The following is a 20778-nucleotide window of genomic DNA, read 5'->3' on the forward strand; positions in this document are numbered from 1 at the left end:
CAAAATATTCTAAAAGAGTCCAGTAGCCCATAATAGCATTGGGTCTTCTGTTTAACTGGCAATGTCAGAAATTATTGACCTGAGTCCCCCACAGCTCAACCACTGTATGGCTTTTTTAAAAAGCTGATATTCACAGATTAAAGACTACACTTTTCTCTATTTCATGTCTCAGTAGCTTACATTTCATATTAAAATAAATGAATTTCAAGAAAAGTTTAAATCATAATAGTAATTACTGGGTATTTCATTAAAATAAATGAAAACACATCTTCCTATAGAGTATTACCTTCAAAATTTTTGGATGGCTTGTAAGCATAATTTTTGACAATCATCTTAATAAGATTCATGCACTGAACAATGAATCGTTCAAATGTAACACCTTCACCAACTTCAGTAAAGACATAGCTTACAGAAAATTCCAGTGATCTCTGAATTAGAGGAATAAATGAAAAGGGATGCTGATCCAAGAAATCCAAAAGCTGTAAAGAAAAAAACTAAAATGTACTTTCTTCAAATTCATACTGAAATACAATCACACTTCAATTATAACCCTACTAATAAATATTAAGCAACTTTTGAACCTTGGTGGGGAAATTATGCATACCAATATGGAGTTTGTTTTATGTGTACGATTATCCTTCTTAGAGTATAGCTTATCACATGGCTTTTTTCACATTATATCTTGTAACAATAATTTTCTATTATTTTTAGTATGGTGGCCAAAGACCCACTTCATACTTAATTTGACAAAAATTGATAAATATGAAATGAAAAGCAGTAACTATTTAAAGACAGGCTTTAAAAAAATAATAAAGGGAAAGAATTAAAAAACTAATAATCCTACTTTTACTGTATGATTTGAATTTCAATGTAGCAAATACTTCTGATGAGGAAGATTTCTTGACAGAAGTCCTGCTAATAAATGCTAAGAAATAACAGAATACCACAAAATTGCAACCACAATCAATTAATGGATCTAGGGGAAAGGCTGCAGAAGAACTACAATAACAATAGCTCACTCATTAATCTTAGCCACGTAAATAGAGGTTACCAACTATTGTGTGCCTCCCAATGTGATGCAAAATAAATACACAGCACCACCAAAAAGTATTCCCATCATCTCTAGCAAGAAAGCAATAAAATAGCCTGAATATGTTCAAAACTCTATATATTTGGTGGAGAACCCTTCAAAGCTTCCAAAGATAACAGCTGGCTGCAGCACAGGTGCCATAGGCTCACTACTGCTGCACCAACTAATCACAAATTTATATATACATGGGGGGAGGACAGAGACAAAAGAATATATGCACAAAAACATAAGCAGCCAAGTTCAAAACATGAAAAAAACTACTTAAAGGATACGACCTGTTATCTCAAAAATTAAACAGCAAGTACAAGGGTGGGGAGGGAAATGAAAAGGTAACTAACCCCAGTTGAGTCTCAATTCGAACAGGTCAACCATAAAAAATTTATAAGATAACCAGAAAAATCTCAAAATTAACTAGACATTTAAATAACATCAAGAAGAGATTATATCTAAATGTGATAATCAGGATTAAGATCATTTTTTAAGAACTATCACTTAGAAATATTTATGTAATATATGGGACCTGCTTTACAATAATCAGTAGGAAGTTAAGGGAGCACAGATCAAACAAATTACTTGAACATGACTATATAGTAATATTTGCTGAAGTTAAATAACAACCAATCAGAACTCAAAATTAATTAATTCTACTTGGAGGCATTTTGAAGTATTTCAATATATCAGTTTTAGTAAGCTTTAAGACATCATATAAATTTTGTAAGTGAAAATGTCAACATGTGCTAAAAAGAATTACAGATATCTATCCACATTACCACCTTAAAAACTAAAAGAACTTGAAAATTCAGCTGATTGGCCACTGATCTACTTTCTAAAATAGACTACCTAACACTTTCTAAACCTTATTTACACACCTGACACACTAAGCAGGACTGCTATCAGCAAAGATGAGATGAAGTGCCACTGGTACACAGTCTCCAACCCCACTGGGTAACTTTGTCATTCTACTCTAATTGGCTTTATGATAACTTATAGGCTCTAAGTCAACTTTCTTTTGGGTCTTGGAAAATTAAGTGGGTTTCTGCTAAAGAGATTATTTGGAATATAAGAAATAAAGACAACTGAAACTAAAGGGAAATGCCACCTAAGCACCAAAATAAAATCATCTCATTTCTTTCTGCTCCTTTTCTCCTCTCCAGGGAACAAAACATTCCAACCCTAAAACTGAACTTTCAATAAAAGAAAGAGGACTAGTCAAATAGCTCAGGAGATTAAAGCATCTACAAGCAGGTGCCGGCACTGGGGGTTCAATCCCGGGGTCTGCCGTGCCGGCCCCGCAACTGAGATTGGGCGTGGTGGCATGCGCCTGTACTCCTAGTACTTGGGAGGCTATAAACAGGAGAATCACTACAAGTCCTATCTAGTAGTGAGACCCTGAACACCCTGCAGACCCTTCCCTAAAAATACAAAAAAAAAAAAAAAAGAGAGAGAGAGGAAAAAAAGTATGTTATAAACTTAGATATCCTCATCTGTTTTTAAATAACTATTTTACTTCAAGCACTTCCTAAACCAGACAAGTGTTTCTAATTGTTATAACTTGTCTTCACATACCCATGTCAATTCTCCATACCTAAATGTTATAAAAGTTATATTAAAAAAGTTTAAGCAAGAGCTGGCAAGATAACTCAGTGGATTAAGCGCTTGCTTAGGCAAGCACAGGGAGCAGGATTCAATCCCCAGGACCACATGAGGTGCTGGCCCTGCCCCTGGGCACACTGAGCCAGCCACAGATACCTGGCATCGTGGCACACTCCTGTAATCCCAGCATTAGGGAGACTGCAAACAGGAGGATCACTATGAGTCCAAGCTACGCAGTGAGACCCTGTACCAAATACATTAATAAATAACAAAAATATTTAGCTAAAATATATTCACACTGCCTAGCACGGGGATCGATATGGTTCTACTCACAACATGTATCATATCGATGATGATAATCTGATCATCATTTCTCATATCATAGTTCCTGTTATATCTGACCTAGTCAACTGAAATGCTAGCTTTCTGACCTCTTCTTTCTCCAATGGGTTTAAGGATAATAAGCTTTAGACGAATAAACTCCTCTATTGCTTTTTAGAACTGATCCTTTTACAAGATGGCTTACACACTATGATATACAGTCTATAAATTTAATTATTACATGCATTTTTAAGATTTAAAATGATTTTTTTACCTTTCCTGTAGTCCAAATACAAGTTTTTTTTATATTAAAGTGACAATTCATGACTACCAAAATATTTTCCTTTCCAAAAAGCTTTTTTCTTTGTGTGTTATATTTAAGAAAATGTACTTAAGATAAAAAGAAAACTCACCACTTTAGTAAAAAGAATGATGGTTTTTTCCAGTCTGTCTCTACATACATTATCTGTACCTATATTTCTACCTGTTAAAAACACATTAGAAATATTAGTAAAAGTTTAGTCTAAAAATTCATAATAAAATTTTTACAAAAACAATATTCCCACTTAATAAAAGATACAGTAATCATAAGTGTCACACTAAACAACATTAATCCTAAAATATGAACTGAGTCCATTTAAAATGAAAGGACAATAATTTTAGCAATAAATCATGAATTACATTTTCAAAGACTAAATCCGTCATAGTGAAGTATTGCTCAAGCCCCATTCTACTGCTCATCCCTCTGGTATAATTTTGTACATTCAGATTAACATCCATCAGTGCATCAACTTCTTTATCTCTCATTATACTCTGCACTTTATTTTGTCATTTATCTCACTGTATTCTAACTTCTTTCCTTCTGCTACCCACCATGACAAGAGCAAGAAAAAAAATGTTTTTTTTTTCCTGTCTAAACATCTGAGCTTTCTTATTTATCTTTGCATGCACATTATCCAAGTGAGTGATTAGCAACAGTATCAACAATGTTTTCACTAAATTAAAAATAATTGGCTAAAAAATAAACGCCATGAAAAGTATACTGAGATACTTTCTCAGTGTAGGCAGTCAACAAATATACACATAAGACAGACAGAAGGAAAGACACACAGAGAGAGATTATGAGTGCATTGTGCACCCTGAACAAAGGTTTTATCATCCCATGGAAGAGAATAATAAACAGGCCACCAGGAAAATGTAAGCGATAAATTCTGTGTAAGACAGAGGATTATGAAGATTCTTAAAGCTAAGACAGTAGGATGTAACGAATAAGACATTTATAAAACAAAGGTATCTCTCAAAAAAAATGTACATCAAAGTCACACATAAAATATACTAAAAGCTCTCAACAGCATTTGGCATACAGTATATGCCTAATATTTACTAAATATATCACTATCACAGATATCCATCTGGAAAAGGGCACTTACAAGAGAAATTAGACGTAATGGACATAAAGTAGGATTTTTACAAAAAGTTTTCTCTGTACTCAGGATAAGACATGTACATAAGTTCAAACCTAAGCTTCCAGTCTAATTTTAAAATGTTCCCAAGATATAAGATACTAATTTTAGTCACAGGCTAACAAGACCTAAGTGCTCTTCAAGTTGTTTCAACAAACAGGATCATTCAAATGAAATGATTTTTCCAGATTTGTATGTAAAAGCTACTAATGAGTAAAGATTAATGCATGAGCACTTGTTAATGCTCCATTAATCCTAGCTATTAATGAAAAAAGTTACAACAAATAAGAATTCTACAGTTAAAAACTACTACATTAGAAATACTTACTACACTCCAGAAACTGTTTTAGACGTTCAAATATTCCATGTAAAAAACCCTAGAAAAGAACACATTTTAAGGTGTCTCAATTTATCTACATATTTACCTTATTCTCTTTTCAGGAAAACTAAAACGCACTTAGCCTGTCATTTTAACAAAAAGCTAAAGAATAATAAGCTAAAATTAGGTACCATACAAACTTTATTAATATAAACAAATCTTCAATAAAATAACTGTAGCAATTCATGTCTCCAATATTTCACTTCAGTTACATAAGTCACATTTTTCTTTTCTTTTCTTTTTTTTTTTTTTTTTGAGACAGAGTCTCACACTACAGTTCAGACTGGCTGTGGACTTAGTTGTTCTCAAGCTCACAGCAATCCTCCTGGCTCAGCCTCCCCAATGACAAATCATTTTACAAAGTTCCTAATTTTTCAATAAACACTGTTTCACTAAATGCTCTACATGCCTTGATATGCTTAATTTTTCCTCACAGACTTTTTAATATCCAGGGACCTATTTCTTGTCTATTACTTGGCTCCTTGAAAGCTAAAAGTTTTATTGCTCTATCCCAGAATCCACAAATAGCAATTTGCAATAAATACTCAATAAATGAATGAATGGTTCATTCAATCATGTAAATGAAAGGTTCTTAAACTTCAACTATGAACAACTTACCAGTCCAATTGTTAAAATATAAGATGACCAAAACTTACATATTTTGTTAATTTTTCTAACATAACAGAAAATATAAAAATAATATTTCTGTATACGGTACACACAATGCAACTAGACAGTAGTATCTACTCTCTGAATTCTTTTTCCATTTGTCTTTCTTTGTAAAACACACTTTGTACTGTCATGTTGTCTTTTCTTTTTTTCTACGGGTGATAAAATTTCAATAAAATTGCCACTAAACATAATGTTGAAGACATTAGTGATGGATGTCCTGGTTGGTGTTTTGCTAGCTCATATTTTTAAATCATTTGGTCATTTAGACCTAATCTTGATTCCTGGTACCAAAAAAAAAAAAAACTAATCTAAATTATTAATTAATTTAACCACTGGTTTTGAATAAATAAAAAATGAGTTTCATATTGTTTGATCTGGATGGTGTATAAATATTTCATAATAACATTTTTCCCTTGCTTTTTAGTTACAAGACAGTTACACACTGGTCAACTCTCAACACCAACTATAGACTTACAATCACTGACCACTATTGTAATTTTTTGTTTCATTTCTTCTTTCAATTTCTATCACTTCTGTATTATGAATAGCTGACAATAAGGAGACATCTTTTTTATAATTCCATTTCATAACATAGACTTTTCCTCTCTGATATGCTAATATTTCACCCTTTTTTAGTTTTTCTTTTGCAGATCTTTTGGTATTTCCTTCCTATTCCATCTCAGTATGCCAAATGTGTATATTGTAAAAGAGTATCACCAAGTTCTGGAAAAGTACAAAAATTATATATTATGATACAAGATTTTTATAGACTATAGCACAAAATTATAGGCTATTTTTCACAAATAAAATCTGGGCCTAAACATAAATCAGTAAAAGGAAAAAAAAACATAATTATTAGATTTCAATAGAAACAAACATCAAAGGTGAATATAACACTCTAGATTAAAAAGTATGCAAAAATAGTCAACAATAAACAAATAAATAGACGTATGACTGTTTCTCCTAAAAACATGAATCAACTGGTTTTAATAACAGCTGCCTAGGCAAAGCTTGGGATAGCCAGTACGAATACAAAAGCACTTGGGATAAACTGTTAAGGGGTTAACGGAGATTAGGCATGAGAGAAAAGACTAACACTACCAACTACCAAGTGGTCTAATGGACCATTATTTTACTATATATTTTGAAAGACATGCTATGAATAACTTCATTTAATAATATATTAATTGAAATTATATATCAATAGTACAATAAATTATTAAATATAAATAATGGAAAATTAATAATAATTCAAATAAAGCAGACTTCTTTGTATCCATAAACTTAGGTATGCAAACATTATAAAATGTCACATGCCCTATTAGCAAATGGGATCAATGGGATCAGGTAGGTTTTATCACAAAGTCCTAGATAATGAATACTTTCCCAAGGAATGATTAACTCTAGAATGCCTTATTTCCTCTTTGTCCTGAGAAATATAGCCAGTTTATCAATTCTTCAATTTGAAAAACTACAGTACAGTATCATCATCTGAAGATTTAAAAACCTAAGGTTCTACTTAAACAAAAAAGTTATCACCATCATTAGAGTATGGAGTGCTACTCTCAATCTCAAGGGCATGTATGCTGTTTTATTAAAATCAGGAAACATCTTCCTCTGTCAACTTTTTTTCTATGCTTTGCCATTCAGATTACAAATGAAAAATCCTGAATTGTCAATTGTGTAAAATTAAATGGAGAAAGGGACAGTGTTGCTAGTCTGCTGTTGTATCTTCTTGAAACCTAATACAGTACAATGGGCAACATAAGAGAAGTACAAGATGACAATTTTGCTACTGCATCATGCTTTTGGCAATTTCATCATCATTTTCATACTATTTCGCTTTAGAAATATAGTTGAGAATAACTGACAAATAATGAAGATTAACAATATAATAATTTATAAAATGATGAAAGAGCAAAAACTTGAAATTCAGGAAAACACTGAGATCACCAAGATCCAATATATATTCTCAAATTTATAAAAGGGTCCAACAGTCCTATATAGTAACTACCAGACAGACGAAATTTTATTCTATTTTTTACATAAAATCACTCTATCAGTCAGTGCTTTCAAAACAATTAGAAAATAACAAAGGCCACCAATTTTAGCAAGCTCATGAAGAGAATCAGCTATACAGAATTATAGACAGCTGACTAATCTTAAGTAATTTAATATTACACAGAACAAAAACCCAAATTAAAATAATCATTAAATTGTAATTCACAGAGTACTTTAATTATTTGCCAAGCTCATTACAAAAATCATTATCACCCTTAATCATCACAACATCCAATGAGGTAGGCTATGATTATTTTATCTCCAAATTACCAAAAAGGAAACTGAGTATCAAGGAGAGTAAGTAAATTACCCAAAACCATACTATTAGAAAAAGGCCAATTTAAGACTCAATTTCAAATGAGTGTGCTTTCTTTTTTTTTTTTTTTTTACCTCCCCCCCACCCCCAACCAAGGATTGAACTCAGGCCCTTGTGCTTGCCAGGGAAGCACTTATTCTACTGAGCCATCTCCCGGGCCCCGAGCCTGCCTCTTGAGCCCAGAATTTTACCACTATTTTTTCCCTTTAGCATAAGTTCTACGTTAGTTTAAAATTTCTTGTATTTGAAAAGCTATTAAAATTTGTTAAAATCTTACCCTCATCCAAATAATCAATGTATCTTAAATGTTACAGTAAGGCACTATACATAGCTGAGTAAATGTTGATATATACTTTGAGACAGAAGAATCAAGAGAACAAAAGTTTACAAAATTCTGATAGAGCATATGTCTGTAATTGCAGCAATAAGGAAGCTGAGGCATAAGGATTGCTACAAGTCAAGGCCAACCTGGACTACATAGAGTTCAAAGCCATCCTGAATGGCAGTGAGACCCTCTTCAAAAATTAAAAAATAACCTAAAACTAAAAACCACTATTCCACTTTATAGAAATATAAATCAGTTAGTTTTTCTCTGAAAAGAAAAAGACAACCAAAATCACTGCTCCAAATTGTGGGAGGCTCAATAACTCCAGGCCTCCAATCCTATTGCAAGTGGGTTTCCAGGTTCCTCTTCCCCTAACCTCTGCTGAGCTAAGTTCCTAGTTCTTCTTACCCCGCCTATTTTCCATAAGTCTCCTGCTATGCCCCGGAGGTGGGACTTCCTGTCATAGCCCGGTTGCCTAGTTACTCGCGCCTTTTACCTACCCACGTCATTTCCCTATGCCTCCACTATATATACCCAGAGTTTCCTTTGAATAAACGAGACTTGATCAGAATCCTGTCTTGTCTCCATTTCTTGCGTCTCCTGTCCTCTGTCCCCTCCTCAATTCCCCGCTCCTCTCCCAGGTGACCTTCGTTGACTGACCCACTGGTTCGGGACACCAAATAGTAGTGTATATGATGTTCAATAATATCATGTACAATTCCTGAAACTTCTGACACACTGCTTTTACTCACCACACATGCATTCATTCAACACGTAACTACTGAGCATTTACTACACTGAAAAGACTGTTTCAAACTCTAGAATGAACAGTAAGTAAAATTAATCCCTATCTTCACAGAAATTACATTACTATCAAGGGCACTGTCAAGCTGATTTCTAGAAAAACTTTTTGGCAATATGGACACAAAAACATATCACTGTATAAAACCAAGGTTGATGTGTCTTCCAGAAATTCAGAAATCCAGAAATTTAGATATTATGCATTAACATTTCATACATATACATACACTTCAATCCAATATTTCTAATTTACCTAAGTATTCAGTGTTATTAAATCATAATTTAATAGTATGTGACATAAGTACTCAAAAGTTCATTCCAGTATCTTTTATCTACAGTTAAAAACTGAAAACACATAACTGTCTGTTAATTTGAGCAACACATTTGACAAAATAGATAATATAACAGTCATTGTTAGTTATGTTTGTTTTGAAAGTATGTATCGTTGTGTGTTACCCTGTTTCTGTCTTTGTTTCTGTTTTTGTGTTTGTTTTACGCTTCAAAATAAAATAACACTGAAAATCCATCTATATATGATTAGGCTAGAAACGTATTAGAACCTAAAAGAATCTTTTAGAAACATTCTTTTCTAGAAACATTTTATACTGACAGTAATCCTACAGATATTTTTTAAAATATGAGAAATAACAATTATGAATCACATGCATGAACTATTCATAATATACTGAGTTTCCTAACATTTTTTTTTGGGGGGGGTACTGGGGATCGAACTCGGGACCTTGTGCTTGCCAGGCAGGCACTTATGCCGCTGAGCTGCACCCCCAGCTTAACAAAATTTTTTAAAGTAGGTAAAGGAGCAGCATTTGAATACAGTCCCATTAATATTGAGTAAGAAAGTATCTAGAGGAATATACTTAAGATGTCTTAAAGAAACCTACAAATTTAGCAGTGTCTCTGGATAGTGAAAGTGTACATTTTTATGCTTTCTTCCTTTTAAAAAATTAGCACGTGAACTTTTAAAAAACAATGCCTATCACATATGATAATACATATTTACTGAGTTTTAAACTTTTAACAGTAAAACCACTGGTTTAGACACTATCTTGCCAATATATAAAATATATTTTTAAAAACAATTTTTAGAGGTGACCCAGTGGTGATACATGCCTAATAATCCTAGTTTGCAAGGAAATTGAGGTAGGAGGATCACAAGTCTAGCCCAGCCTGAGCAACACAGCAGGGAACTTTCCCTTTGAAAAGCCCAAAAACCAAACTAGATGCATCTTTACTTCAATTCCTATGTACCCCCTAAGGAAATCCATGGACAGCAATACCCTAGCTGAGCAAAGCTCACTGAAAAACACATATGCATCTTATGAGTCCCTTTTCATTTAGGCGGGAAAAAAATGTAGCTATGTAATTTATAATGAAGAATGTCTATGGTTATATATCTATAACAATTAAATATCACAACTGCTTTGGAGCTTAAAAATATTTTTTCCCCTGCAATATACAATTATTTTTTCTCACAGTGCTGGGGATCAGCAGGATAGGTAAGTACCCTACCACTGAGCTATATCTCTAGACATTATATGTTCTTCCAGCCCTTGTACTCATATTTCAAGCTGCACTAAGTATATGTATTAATGTTATGATTGGGAGAAAAAATTCCTTTGTAAATACTTAAAAATAAGCAAATGAAAATACTAAGGATACAAACAATTATTACAAACTAATAGGCATTGTTTTAACACTTTCACTGTATAAGGGTACCTTGAAGAATATACTGAGCCTATATTCTCTACTTCATACAATATCCACTTTGATGTAGTGAAAACAAACCAGAATTCTGAAGTTCATTATAATACAAATACAATGGTAAAAAGCTAATAGTTACTTAGTAAAACATGTGGGGAGGGGGGTTTGTTTTGTTTTTATGTATTCAGTGCAGTGTCTCACTACACAGCTCAGACTAGTAGCAATCCTCCTGTTTTCAGCCTCCCCAGAGCTGGGATTACAGGAGAGCACCACCACACCTGGTTTTGGTGGCCGGCTCAGTGTGCCACGAGGAGGGGGGCCAGTACAGCATGTTGTGTCAGGGATCAAACCCGAGTCCCTGCACTTGCCTAAGAAGCCCCACTAAGCTATCTTGCTGGCCCAAAAAATGTTTCATATGAATGCCAGATTTTAAAAAGTAAACATTCACAAAAACACTAATGCAGCACAGCAACTGCCTGGCAAGCGCAATGTCTTGAGTTCAATTTCCAGCACCAAAAACAAAAATACTGAACACTGTCCCAAGGTCACAAGAATAAATTATTTCTATTACTTACCATCACCTCCATATTCTTATAAGGTTCCACAAATCCATTAACAGTTAGCTTACGCAGCACTGAAAAGTAAAGGTAAGTTTTACTTCAATCTTATTTCTTTGTATTTTAAGCTACAAAAACTACAATTATCATAAAGACTCTGAATCACAAAATGTAATCAAGCTGAAGGTTAATACATTTTAATCCTTTCATTTAAACAGATGAATAAAGGTAACCCCTGGGCATTTAATCCGTAGGTATTACCATAGGGAAGATGGAACAAGAGCCTAGTTCTTCTGTTACCATTTACCATACTAGACAGCAAACTTCAGTTTAATTTACATAATTGTTAATACTTTCTATCTAAATAATTGAATCAAAAAAGTTGTATCTCTAGTCTATAAATTTTAAGATATGACCACAAAACTTCATTTAGTTGTAGGCTATATTAATGGAAATATATATATAGTATCTAAAAAGAATATAAAAATTAAATTCTACTGCCAAACTTGAAATACACTGTAGTGATCATTGTAAGTGTCTCACCTTAAGAATAATTCTGACAAATTAATGTAGGATAACATCTGAAATCAAAGCTAGGTTCAACCCTTGCTCCGGGGCTAATACAACAGACAGAGTGCTAACCCATGTACATAAAGCCCTGGGTTTGACTCCTAGCACCATACACAAAAATAAATAATTCCTTTAAGAAACTTTTCCAGATTTCACTTCCTCTTCTGCAAAATGTGGTTAGTAAATCCTACATCAGTTATTAAAGACTTCAAGCCAGGTATGGTGGTGCAAGCTTGTAGCCCTAGTACTCAGGAGGCTGAAGGAGAAGGATTGCCACAAATTCAAGCCAGTCGAGGCTGCGTAGTTTAAGGAGGGCCTAAACTGCATAGCAAGACCCTGTCTCCAAGAAAAACTCAAATGATGACGGCATAAAAGCTAAAATTTAAACTAACTTTACTAAATAATCATATCTACATTACTAAAGAATCACCCTTTAGACAGTATTCATAAGTCAAAGACAATGTATTAAAATTAGGTTTATAGGGGCCGGTGAGATAGCTCAGCAGACTAAAGCACCTGCTTAGGAAGGCTTAGGCAGGCACAGAGGCTGCAGTTCGATCTCCAGCAACACATGCTGTGCCAGTCCCACCCCCCAGGGCCAGCTGAGCCAGCCAAAGCTCAGATGGTGAGACCCTGTAACAACTAAATACATTTAAAAAATAAACAAATAAAAATAAAATAAAACTAGGTTTATAAAGTGATGGCCTTTCAGTATGAAATGACCAATTACATATAACTCAGAAGTTACTATTTCATAACAAAAGAAAATAAAGTTCAACTTGAGTTCCTTGTTCTGGATATGCTCTTTCTCACAAGACCTTGGTCCACACTACCAGGAAAATCATTTCTTTTTCCACTTATTGCCTACTCAACGTCTACTTATCTATTTCAGCTCAAACATCACTCTCTCAAGAAGTTTTTTCTGATCATACTGTTAGTTATCAAACATTACAAGGTCCCTTTTTACCATTTTACCGGTATCTGTGCAGTCATCTTAGGTAAGGCTGCATACCCCAGTGCCAAGAACCTATAAAGTTGTTAAATAAAATCAAGTGTGCATGTATGTCCAATACACACTAATGCACCTAGGATTAAATTCAAATAAAGACTTGATATTACAAAAATTTTAAACCAAACCTATAAATCCAGCACTTTGAGCATTAAGCACAGGGATCTAACATTCAAGTTCCACCCACCTAGGCAACTTAATGAGACACTATCTCTCAAAACAGAAAGAGCTAGGGATGGCAGGACAAAAAGTCCTGGCTTCAGTCACTACTACCAGAAAGAAAACAAAACAAAACATAACAACAAAATAAACCCTTAGTCTTAAATATTTCTTCATTCCAGAAATCTACAAGGATAAGATTTTCCAGGACAGGATCTCTTTATAAATCTAATGCATATTTAAAATCCTGAGATGGAGATATACTAAATAGCATAAAGCAAGCTTAGATAGAGTAAAAGCTAAACTTTTTTTGTCAGAAATAGGCTCTGAAATCATTAAGAAAAGCCTACAATCAGAAGAATTCTTGAAAATCCCTTAGTCATTAAATACATACATAAGGGGTTTTGTACATACAGCCTTATATCAACTTTATTCTCTTGTTTTGAAGAAATATTTCTAAAGCATTTAAATTTCTTTCTTAAAGATGGCAACAACACTATCTCTACTCATTTGTATAACCACCTAGATAATGGGTTTATCAATGGTCTTTTAAATAAGTCACACATTTGTTCACAGGATAAAACAAAAATTTGCTAAGAGTTTTGGGGTTGCACAACCATTATCTGTTTAATACAAGCGATATATTAGGATAGTGCCAAGGGCACACAGTGGGGATTCCAAAGTATAAAGTATGATAAAAGAACATGTACGTAATGCTAAGAAGAATGAAAAATGAATAGTAGTAAAGAGAAAGAAGTTATGATAAAATAAAGAGGAAACATCAAAGCAAAACAAAATTACAACCAGAAAAGCCATAGCAATTACAAGAGACAGTGGAATGCGTGGAGGAAATGAATGATACAAATGTGTTTTTACTGGGGAAAAAAACCTTGGAACATACTCAACAAGATAAGTAACTCAGCCCAGAGAAGATGAAGTGGAAATCATGTTACAGGAGCTTTTATTGGTTCAGACAACAGCCCATCGATCACCGTACACTCAGATAACCCTGAGGCACACATATGAAAGATGAAGCTTCTTTTCGGGGAAAAGAGGATTCACAGATGGAGCCCAACAAACACCTCCCCTCCAAGACCTGAGGAATGCAAGTGGGATGAAGCAAGTGTATGGGGCCCACAATGAGAAAAGTAAAGCACAAATAAAAAGTGGAGGTATGTGAAAGGAATACATTGAGAGTGAGAAGGTCACGTAGTAATGTGAATCTAACATCTCCACCTCAACTATTTGTGCTTTCTTAAGTTAGAATAAAGGAAGAGCAATTCTCACAAAAGAAAAACAACCAATAAGCCCAAAACCCTCAGGAAGAAAGTAATTCTTTATTTTCCTAGTGCAATCAGGAACATAAAATCCATGTAGACAGTAACTTCTGTGGCACACCCCTTCAAAAATGAAAATACCATGTTTAACAGTACCTTTTAATGACAGTAGAGTTCGTTCTAGTGAACTAAGAACTGCAACTTCATTGCCAGAAGAAACCTGTTGTAGGAATGTGTCTGTATGGTGATTCCACAGAGAGCAGGCAAAAGTATAAATTCCAGAAGCTAACTGCAAAGACATAGAAATGAAATTATTCAAAACATATTACAGATTTAAGTAATAAAATAGAACCACAAAGCAATTCATTTTTGTTTTACAATTTAGCATTCATTTTTGGTAACATTTAAAATAAATCATAGTGCTTATGACAATGCGTATATATTTTTAGCCACAATGCAGAGGAATAAGCATACGCTATACTCTACATCAGTAGTGGCAAATCTATGGCATACAGGCTGCAGCAGACACACAGAATTATCGCTGATGGCACACAAACCAAGCTGTCGCACTATCACCCCACCAGCCCAGCGGTGGACAGCGCAGGCCCAGGCCCGTGCTGGGAAAGGAGCAGCAGTCTAATTTCCCAGACTGAAACTCGTCCCAGCTTTCACATGGCACTTGGTCTCTAAAAGGTTCACACTGGTGCCCTGTATCTTCTGTTGCTCAAAACACACACAGACACACTCTAAGAACTAGTTCTTTAAAACAATATTTCTCCTAATGTCTGCATTTTAGTCTAATATTTTTCAGCTTTTATTTCCCCTGTGTATTAAGTTTCTTTTCTTCTTGTTGAGACAAAACATCTGATACCCAAAGTTGAAAGAGGAAAGGTTTATTTAGCTCACAGTGTGTAGGAGTTTTAGTTCACAATCAGCTGTCTACAAGGTAAAAGGGAAAAGAAAAAGACAGACCAGTCTCTATCTGTGCCTTAAACTATATCTAGTGTACCAGGATTAGACAGCACCAACACAATCAGTGGACTGATCCAGCCATCACCCATCCTTAATCCCAGCACCTTTAATCCTCGTACTGAACCATGAATCAATCCCAACCTCTAGATTCAGCTACCTCTGAAAAAGCCCCATCTAAAAGTGCATGAGACTTTGGGGACATCTGGACATAACATTCTGCCCTTGGCTCCCAAAGACTCATGCACATCGCTCTATACAAAAGGCACTTAGTCCCTCTCCAAGGATTGCCAATCCTAACAGTTTCAGCACTACTGCAAAGTCCACATCCAAAGTCTCTTATGAGATTTAAGGCAAATTCTCAGCTATGAGCCCCTATATAAATGAAAAGAAAGCTAACCACTTCCAGCATTCAATGGCACAAAATAGACATTTCCACTTCAGAAATTTCAAATGGGGATACAAAGATTTGCTTTGCTTGGGACCAAAGCAAGTCTAAAATCCAGAAGGGCAAACATTAAGTTCTAAGTTCTATGTGCAGCACCCAAGGCAAAACCCCTACAGCACTTCTGGTGGTTACAGCTCTCATAGCTTCTCTCTGGAGCTGGCTCTGCTCCCTCCTTGCAGGTTTCCTTAGACAGTACACATTCTTGGCTTCTCCACTGGTTCGCACTGGCTCTCCACTACATCTTTCACTTCACACTAACAGCTTCAGACCCTGCCTTCTCAGGGACAAACTTCCTGGCCTCCCAGGACCTCCCCAGAACACTGGGTGGAAGCCTATCTGACCCCACAACTCCTCCATTCTGCATGCACCTAAAACTAGCACCACATGGATGATGCCAACATCTGCTGCCAGCTGGAGCAGTAGCCAGGCTTTCCTCTCTCTTGGGTGCAGGAGTTGAGTGTCACTGGGCACTCCAGAATCCAATTCCAAGGAACAAGTTTTCTATGACAGCACCATTGAAGAACACAGTATTCTGCGGTTTTCTTCTCAAAATAAAATTATTTGCAATTTAGCGGATGTAAAAGGTGGAACCCTGAGGCTTCTTGTGATGCTCTCAGGCCATCTTTTCTATCTTCTTTTTCCTTCTCACCAATCTAGATCTCTTCTCTTTATCTTTGAAGTTCACAGCTTTACAGAGTTTCCTTCCTAGACAAGGTCATAACATTTTAAATCATTTTGCTGGGCTCTTTGCTCTTAATTCTCAACATAAATCTGACTAAAAGCCCTCAAACCACCTCAACATTACTGCCTTGAAATTTCTTCTCCAAATATAAATCTGTTGCCCTTAATCTCAGTCTTAAGACAAAGTTTTTGTGCATAAGCCAAATGCAGACAAACTTTCTGCCAACGCTATAACACTCATCTGGAGTCCAAGAGCCAAAGAGTCCCCTGTCCAGCAGAAATCTCATGAGCCTGGTGTTTCTATTGGCCTTCTGGTCTTCTGAGCTCTGATCAGACATTCCCATCAGGTAGTGTAAAGTGCCCACATCTAATTTTTCAGGCAACATCTCCAAAATTTTCTTAACTCTCACCCTTCCCACAAGCCAATTTCAAAATCACTTGGACAGATATAATTACAGGAACAACCACACTTTTCTGGTACCAAATTCTGGCTTGGATGCCTTTCTCTCATTGCTGAGACAAAACACCTGTATATATAAATTACACACAGATATAATTTGAACCAATCACATTCACTAATCATAAAAGCCCTAGAGCCTTTTATCCAGTTCTTAATATCCTCCATGCCAAACTCAGTGAGAAAATAAAAAAAAAAAAAAAGATGCTGATGGTACTTACTTTCCAGCTGCTCAATCAAAAGATTAAACTCAAACTGAACAAATGGACCTAGAAAATTTTAGGGAAAATCTGCCACACTGTATCACTAGCATAATATTGTGAATCCTATCAAATTTACTTCGAAAGTACCTTATAGTGGAACAAAAGGACAAAATTATTCTAATTATCACAACTTTTCTAGGCACTACTCCTGGTAGACAGAACTCTTCTTTACGTGCAGTACAAGTTATAGTATACATGCTGCCTTAAATTACTTTTCTCATTCCTGTGATAGAATACCCTACACCCAAAGTTAAGGAGGAACTTAACATTTAGGCCCATAGTTTACAGAGGTTTCAGCCCATAATCAGCTGGCTTCAAGGCAGCTTGGTATGACAGAGGGGCATTGCAGAGAAGAAATAGTTCATGGCAGGCAGGAGGCAGAAAAAGCAGCAAGTGACCACAATATCCTTCCTTCTGTCCTTTATGTTTTATGCTACCTACCCTAAAAGCACTCACACTGAGGATGGGCACCATAATGTTAGCATAAAACCACTAATCCCAGCATCATACACCCTACATTCAGTCACCTCTAAAAAGCCCCACTTATGACCATATGAGGCTTTGGAGGAGACATCTAGATACAACCCATAACACATACTGCACATAAAACCCTTCCCATTCAACCTCAAAACAAAGAAGAAAAAGTCTCTGGAAACAAAAATTCTGTTTTGTTCCATACAGCCATCTTGTTTTCAATTTATAATTTGTCTCTAAAAATGTCTGAGGGGGCCGGCAAGATAGCTTAGTGGACTAAGCACCTGTTAGGCAAGCACAGGGCCCGGGGTCTAATCCCCAGCACCACATGCCATGTCAGCTCCACACCCGGGAGCGCTGAGCTGCCCACCAAGACCAGGGCTGGTGGTGTACACCTGTAATCCCAGTGCTGACTAGGCTGAAAACAGGAGGATCACTACGAGTCCAAGCTGAGTAGTAAGACCCTATACCAAATACATTTAAATAAATAAATAAATGTGAGAAAATTCAATAATTCAAGTAATCAAAAATTGTATTCTATTTTACCTTAAGTTATTTTCACTGCTGTTTCAAATGTGCATCCCTACAGTTTAAAGAAAAATGATATGATAAGAAATTATTGATATTAATGGCAAATCTAGATTTTGATCTAGTTCTTCCCCTTTCTGTCCCTGAAAACAGTATGAAAGTACTATTTCAAATAAGGAATACAGATATGAAAAGTAAATAATTAATATGCTGGGGTATTCCTGAGTGAAGGCTTATAGCATTTGAAAATCAGTAGTATAAAAAAACTGGAGACGAAGAAAAATTGAAAAGAGTAGAAGATAATGAGAGTTAAAAAAAAGAATTAAGACATATTATATACAGGTACAAATTCTCCATGACAAATGGATCACTATATATGACAGACATGCACTTACAAAAAAATAAAATAGTGCTTGAAATCATTTTAAAAAAACTTTTAAATTCTATATCATATTCCAGTTATAGAACTAATTACCTAGGCAATAACATCAGGCATCTACTAAGAGTTTCAATTCACAGTGTTTTTAGCTAGCCTATAAAGACCCTCTCCACAAACAGGAAAGATCATTTGAAATATGGAAACAATGCATCAGGCTCTGACAAAGAGCCTCTCTTCTAGAATAAACAGTAGGTGAGCCCTATTTAATCCTCTTCCTAAACAGCCTTCACTTTTCAGACTTCTGTTCTGTTCTGTGTTTGCATAACCCAATTTTAGCAAGAAATCTGCTGAGGTGCTATGTCAAAAATCCTTCAAGAAGCTGGCTACAGTGGTTCACACCTATAATTCCAGCACTCAGGAAGCTGAGGCAGGAGGATCACTGTGAGTTCAAGACCAGCCTGGGCCACATGGTAACAGCCTGTCTCAAAAAAAAAAAAAAAAAAAAAAAAAAAAATCCTCCACGCTGCTGGGAATGTGGAGGCACACACCTGTATTTCCAGCATTTAAAAGGCTAAAGCAGAAGGACTGGAGTTCAAGGCCAGAGTAAACTACAGCGTGAGACCCTATCTTCAATAACCAAAAAACAAATCCCACAGTCTGATTATTTCCAATACATAATCAGGTTTCTCATAACCATAATTCACCAGAGAATAGCTGATCACCCTGATGTGCCTTCAGCAGGAATTCTATCAGGCAGTTTAGCTAGAAACACCCATTATTTCCCCTTAGTATCTTTCTTTTTTTAATTAGTACCTATATATATTCACAATACCTAATAATTACTACCATCTTAGGGAGCTGGTACATTTACTTATCACATCTTCATCATTTTTACTTCTCTTTCCCATACTTCTTTCTCCCCTATCTCCTGTCCCCTTAGTAATTTTCCACCCAGTAACCTTATACCTGCTTCTTGGCTGTAAATTCACACTTTTTCATGTATTTAGAATTGGGCCCTATTTTTCTCCCCTACTGCAAAACTCCACTAACACAGTATCCTCTGAATAAAGCTGTCCTTACCATCCAAAAACAGTCCTTGATTGGGGAAGGAGAGAGGGGCTCTCTATGTAGTCCAGGCTGGCCGTGAACTCAGTCCTACTCAACCTCCCAACTGCTGGGATTACAGGCATGTGTGACCACACCCAGACAAATAATTTTTTTCTGTAATACTTTTCAACCTAAATGTAAAACTGAGAAACAGATGAAGAAGAAATCACTGGAATAACAGAAAAAAAAACACTGTAAACAATCGTACTGGTTGATATACTGTGTCAACTTAAATGCTTAAAAGTTTAATTAAGTGACTCAGCAGAGAACCAGGGTTCTTATTTTATAAACATCCTTTACAAGAGGAGGGCATGGACATAGTATGAGTTCTACACCCCCACCCCAGGGTAGCCTGCTTATAATAAAAAGAGGAAAAGCTAGTGAGAAGCCGCAGCTGCTGCTTTTCCCTTTGCTCTTTGCTGTTTCTGCTGCCATAAACTGCTGCTCTCTGCCATGTGTCACTCTGCTCAACAGCCAGCCAAATATAGACTAAAACCTCCACAAACTATGAGCTAAATAAACCTCTCCTTCTTAATTTTGAATGTCGGGTATTTTGTCCCAGCAACAAATAAAAACAAGCAAAACAAAATTTGGTATCAGGAGTAAGGTCATTGTAGTGACTGTATCTGACCATGTTGTTCAAGAGCCTTTAAAAATGGCTTATAAGGGGCCAGGGAGATGGCTCAGTAGAATAAGTGCTTCCCTGGCAAGCGCAAGGACCTGAGTTCAATCCCCGATTCTGAAAAAAAAATAAAATAAAAAAATAAAAAATAAAAATGGCTTATAAAAAAGGTTCAGGGATGTTGCCTACTAGCAAAGAAATAGAATGCCTTCAGCTCTTCTGTATGGGAGATTCTGGTCACAGCTCAAAAGATCAAAATGCTGAGTAAAAGCCTACTTATAAAGACCAGGCTGGGGAGGCTTCTGCTGGGAAGAGTGAATGTGGATGATTTGTGTCACGGCTTACAAAAAGAAACTGTCTACATTTTGCTCCTGTCCAGAGACTTTGCCTAAGGCTAACATTAAGCACATGGTTAATCTGACAAAAAAAAAAAAAAAAAAAATATTCAAGACAGTCAAATGTTGAGGCAGTGACATGGCTACTGTTGGGGGCTTTTAGTCAAATTTATGTTAAAAATCAAAAACAAATAGCCCAACAA

General features: G+C 35.5%; 1 protein-coding gene across 2 annotated transcripts in view; it reads right to left on the bottom strand.

Moving 5' to 3' along the window:
• Ipo11 (importin 11) overlaps positions 1–20778 on the bottom strand; it is a 219016-nt gene that overhangs the window by 156358 nt on the left and 41880 nt on the right. For both annotated transcript variants that reach the window (XM_004623057.1, XM_023707125.1), the window contains exons 6-10: positions 14469–14601; positions 11316–11374; positions 4796–4844; positions 3418–3488; positions 287–479 (exon numbers count right to left, since the gene is read on the bottom strand). In XM_004623057.1, the coding sequence (XP_004623114.1) occupies positions 287–479; positions 3418–3488; positions 4796–4844; positions 11316–11374; positions 14469–14601 (505 nt within the window). The remainder of the gene's footprint in view (positions 1–286; positions 480–3417; positions 3489–4795; positions 4845–11315; positions 11375–14468; positions 14602–20778) is intronic.

Source organism: Octodon degus, unplaced genomic scaffold (assembly GCF_000260255.1).
Source record: "Octodon degus isolate 3935 unplaced genomic scaffold, OctDeg1.0 scaffold00001, whole genome shotgun sequence".
Lineage (NCBI taxonomy): Eukaryota > Metazoa > Chordata > Mammalia > Rodentia > Octodontidae > Octodon > Octodon degus.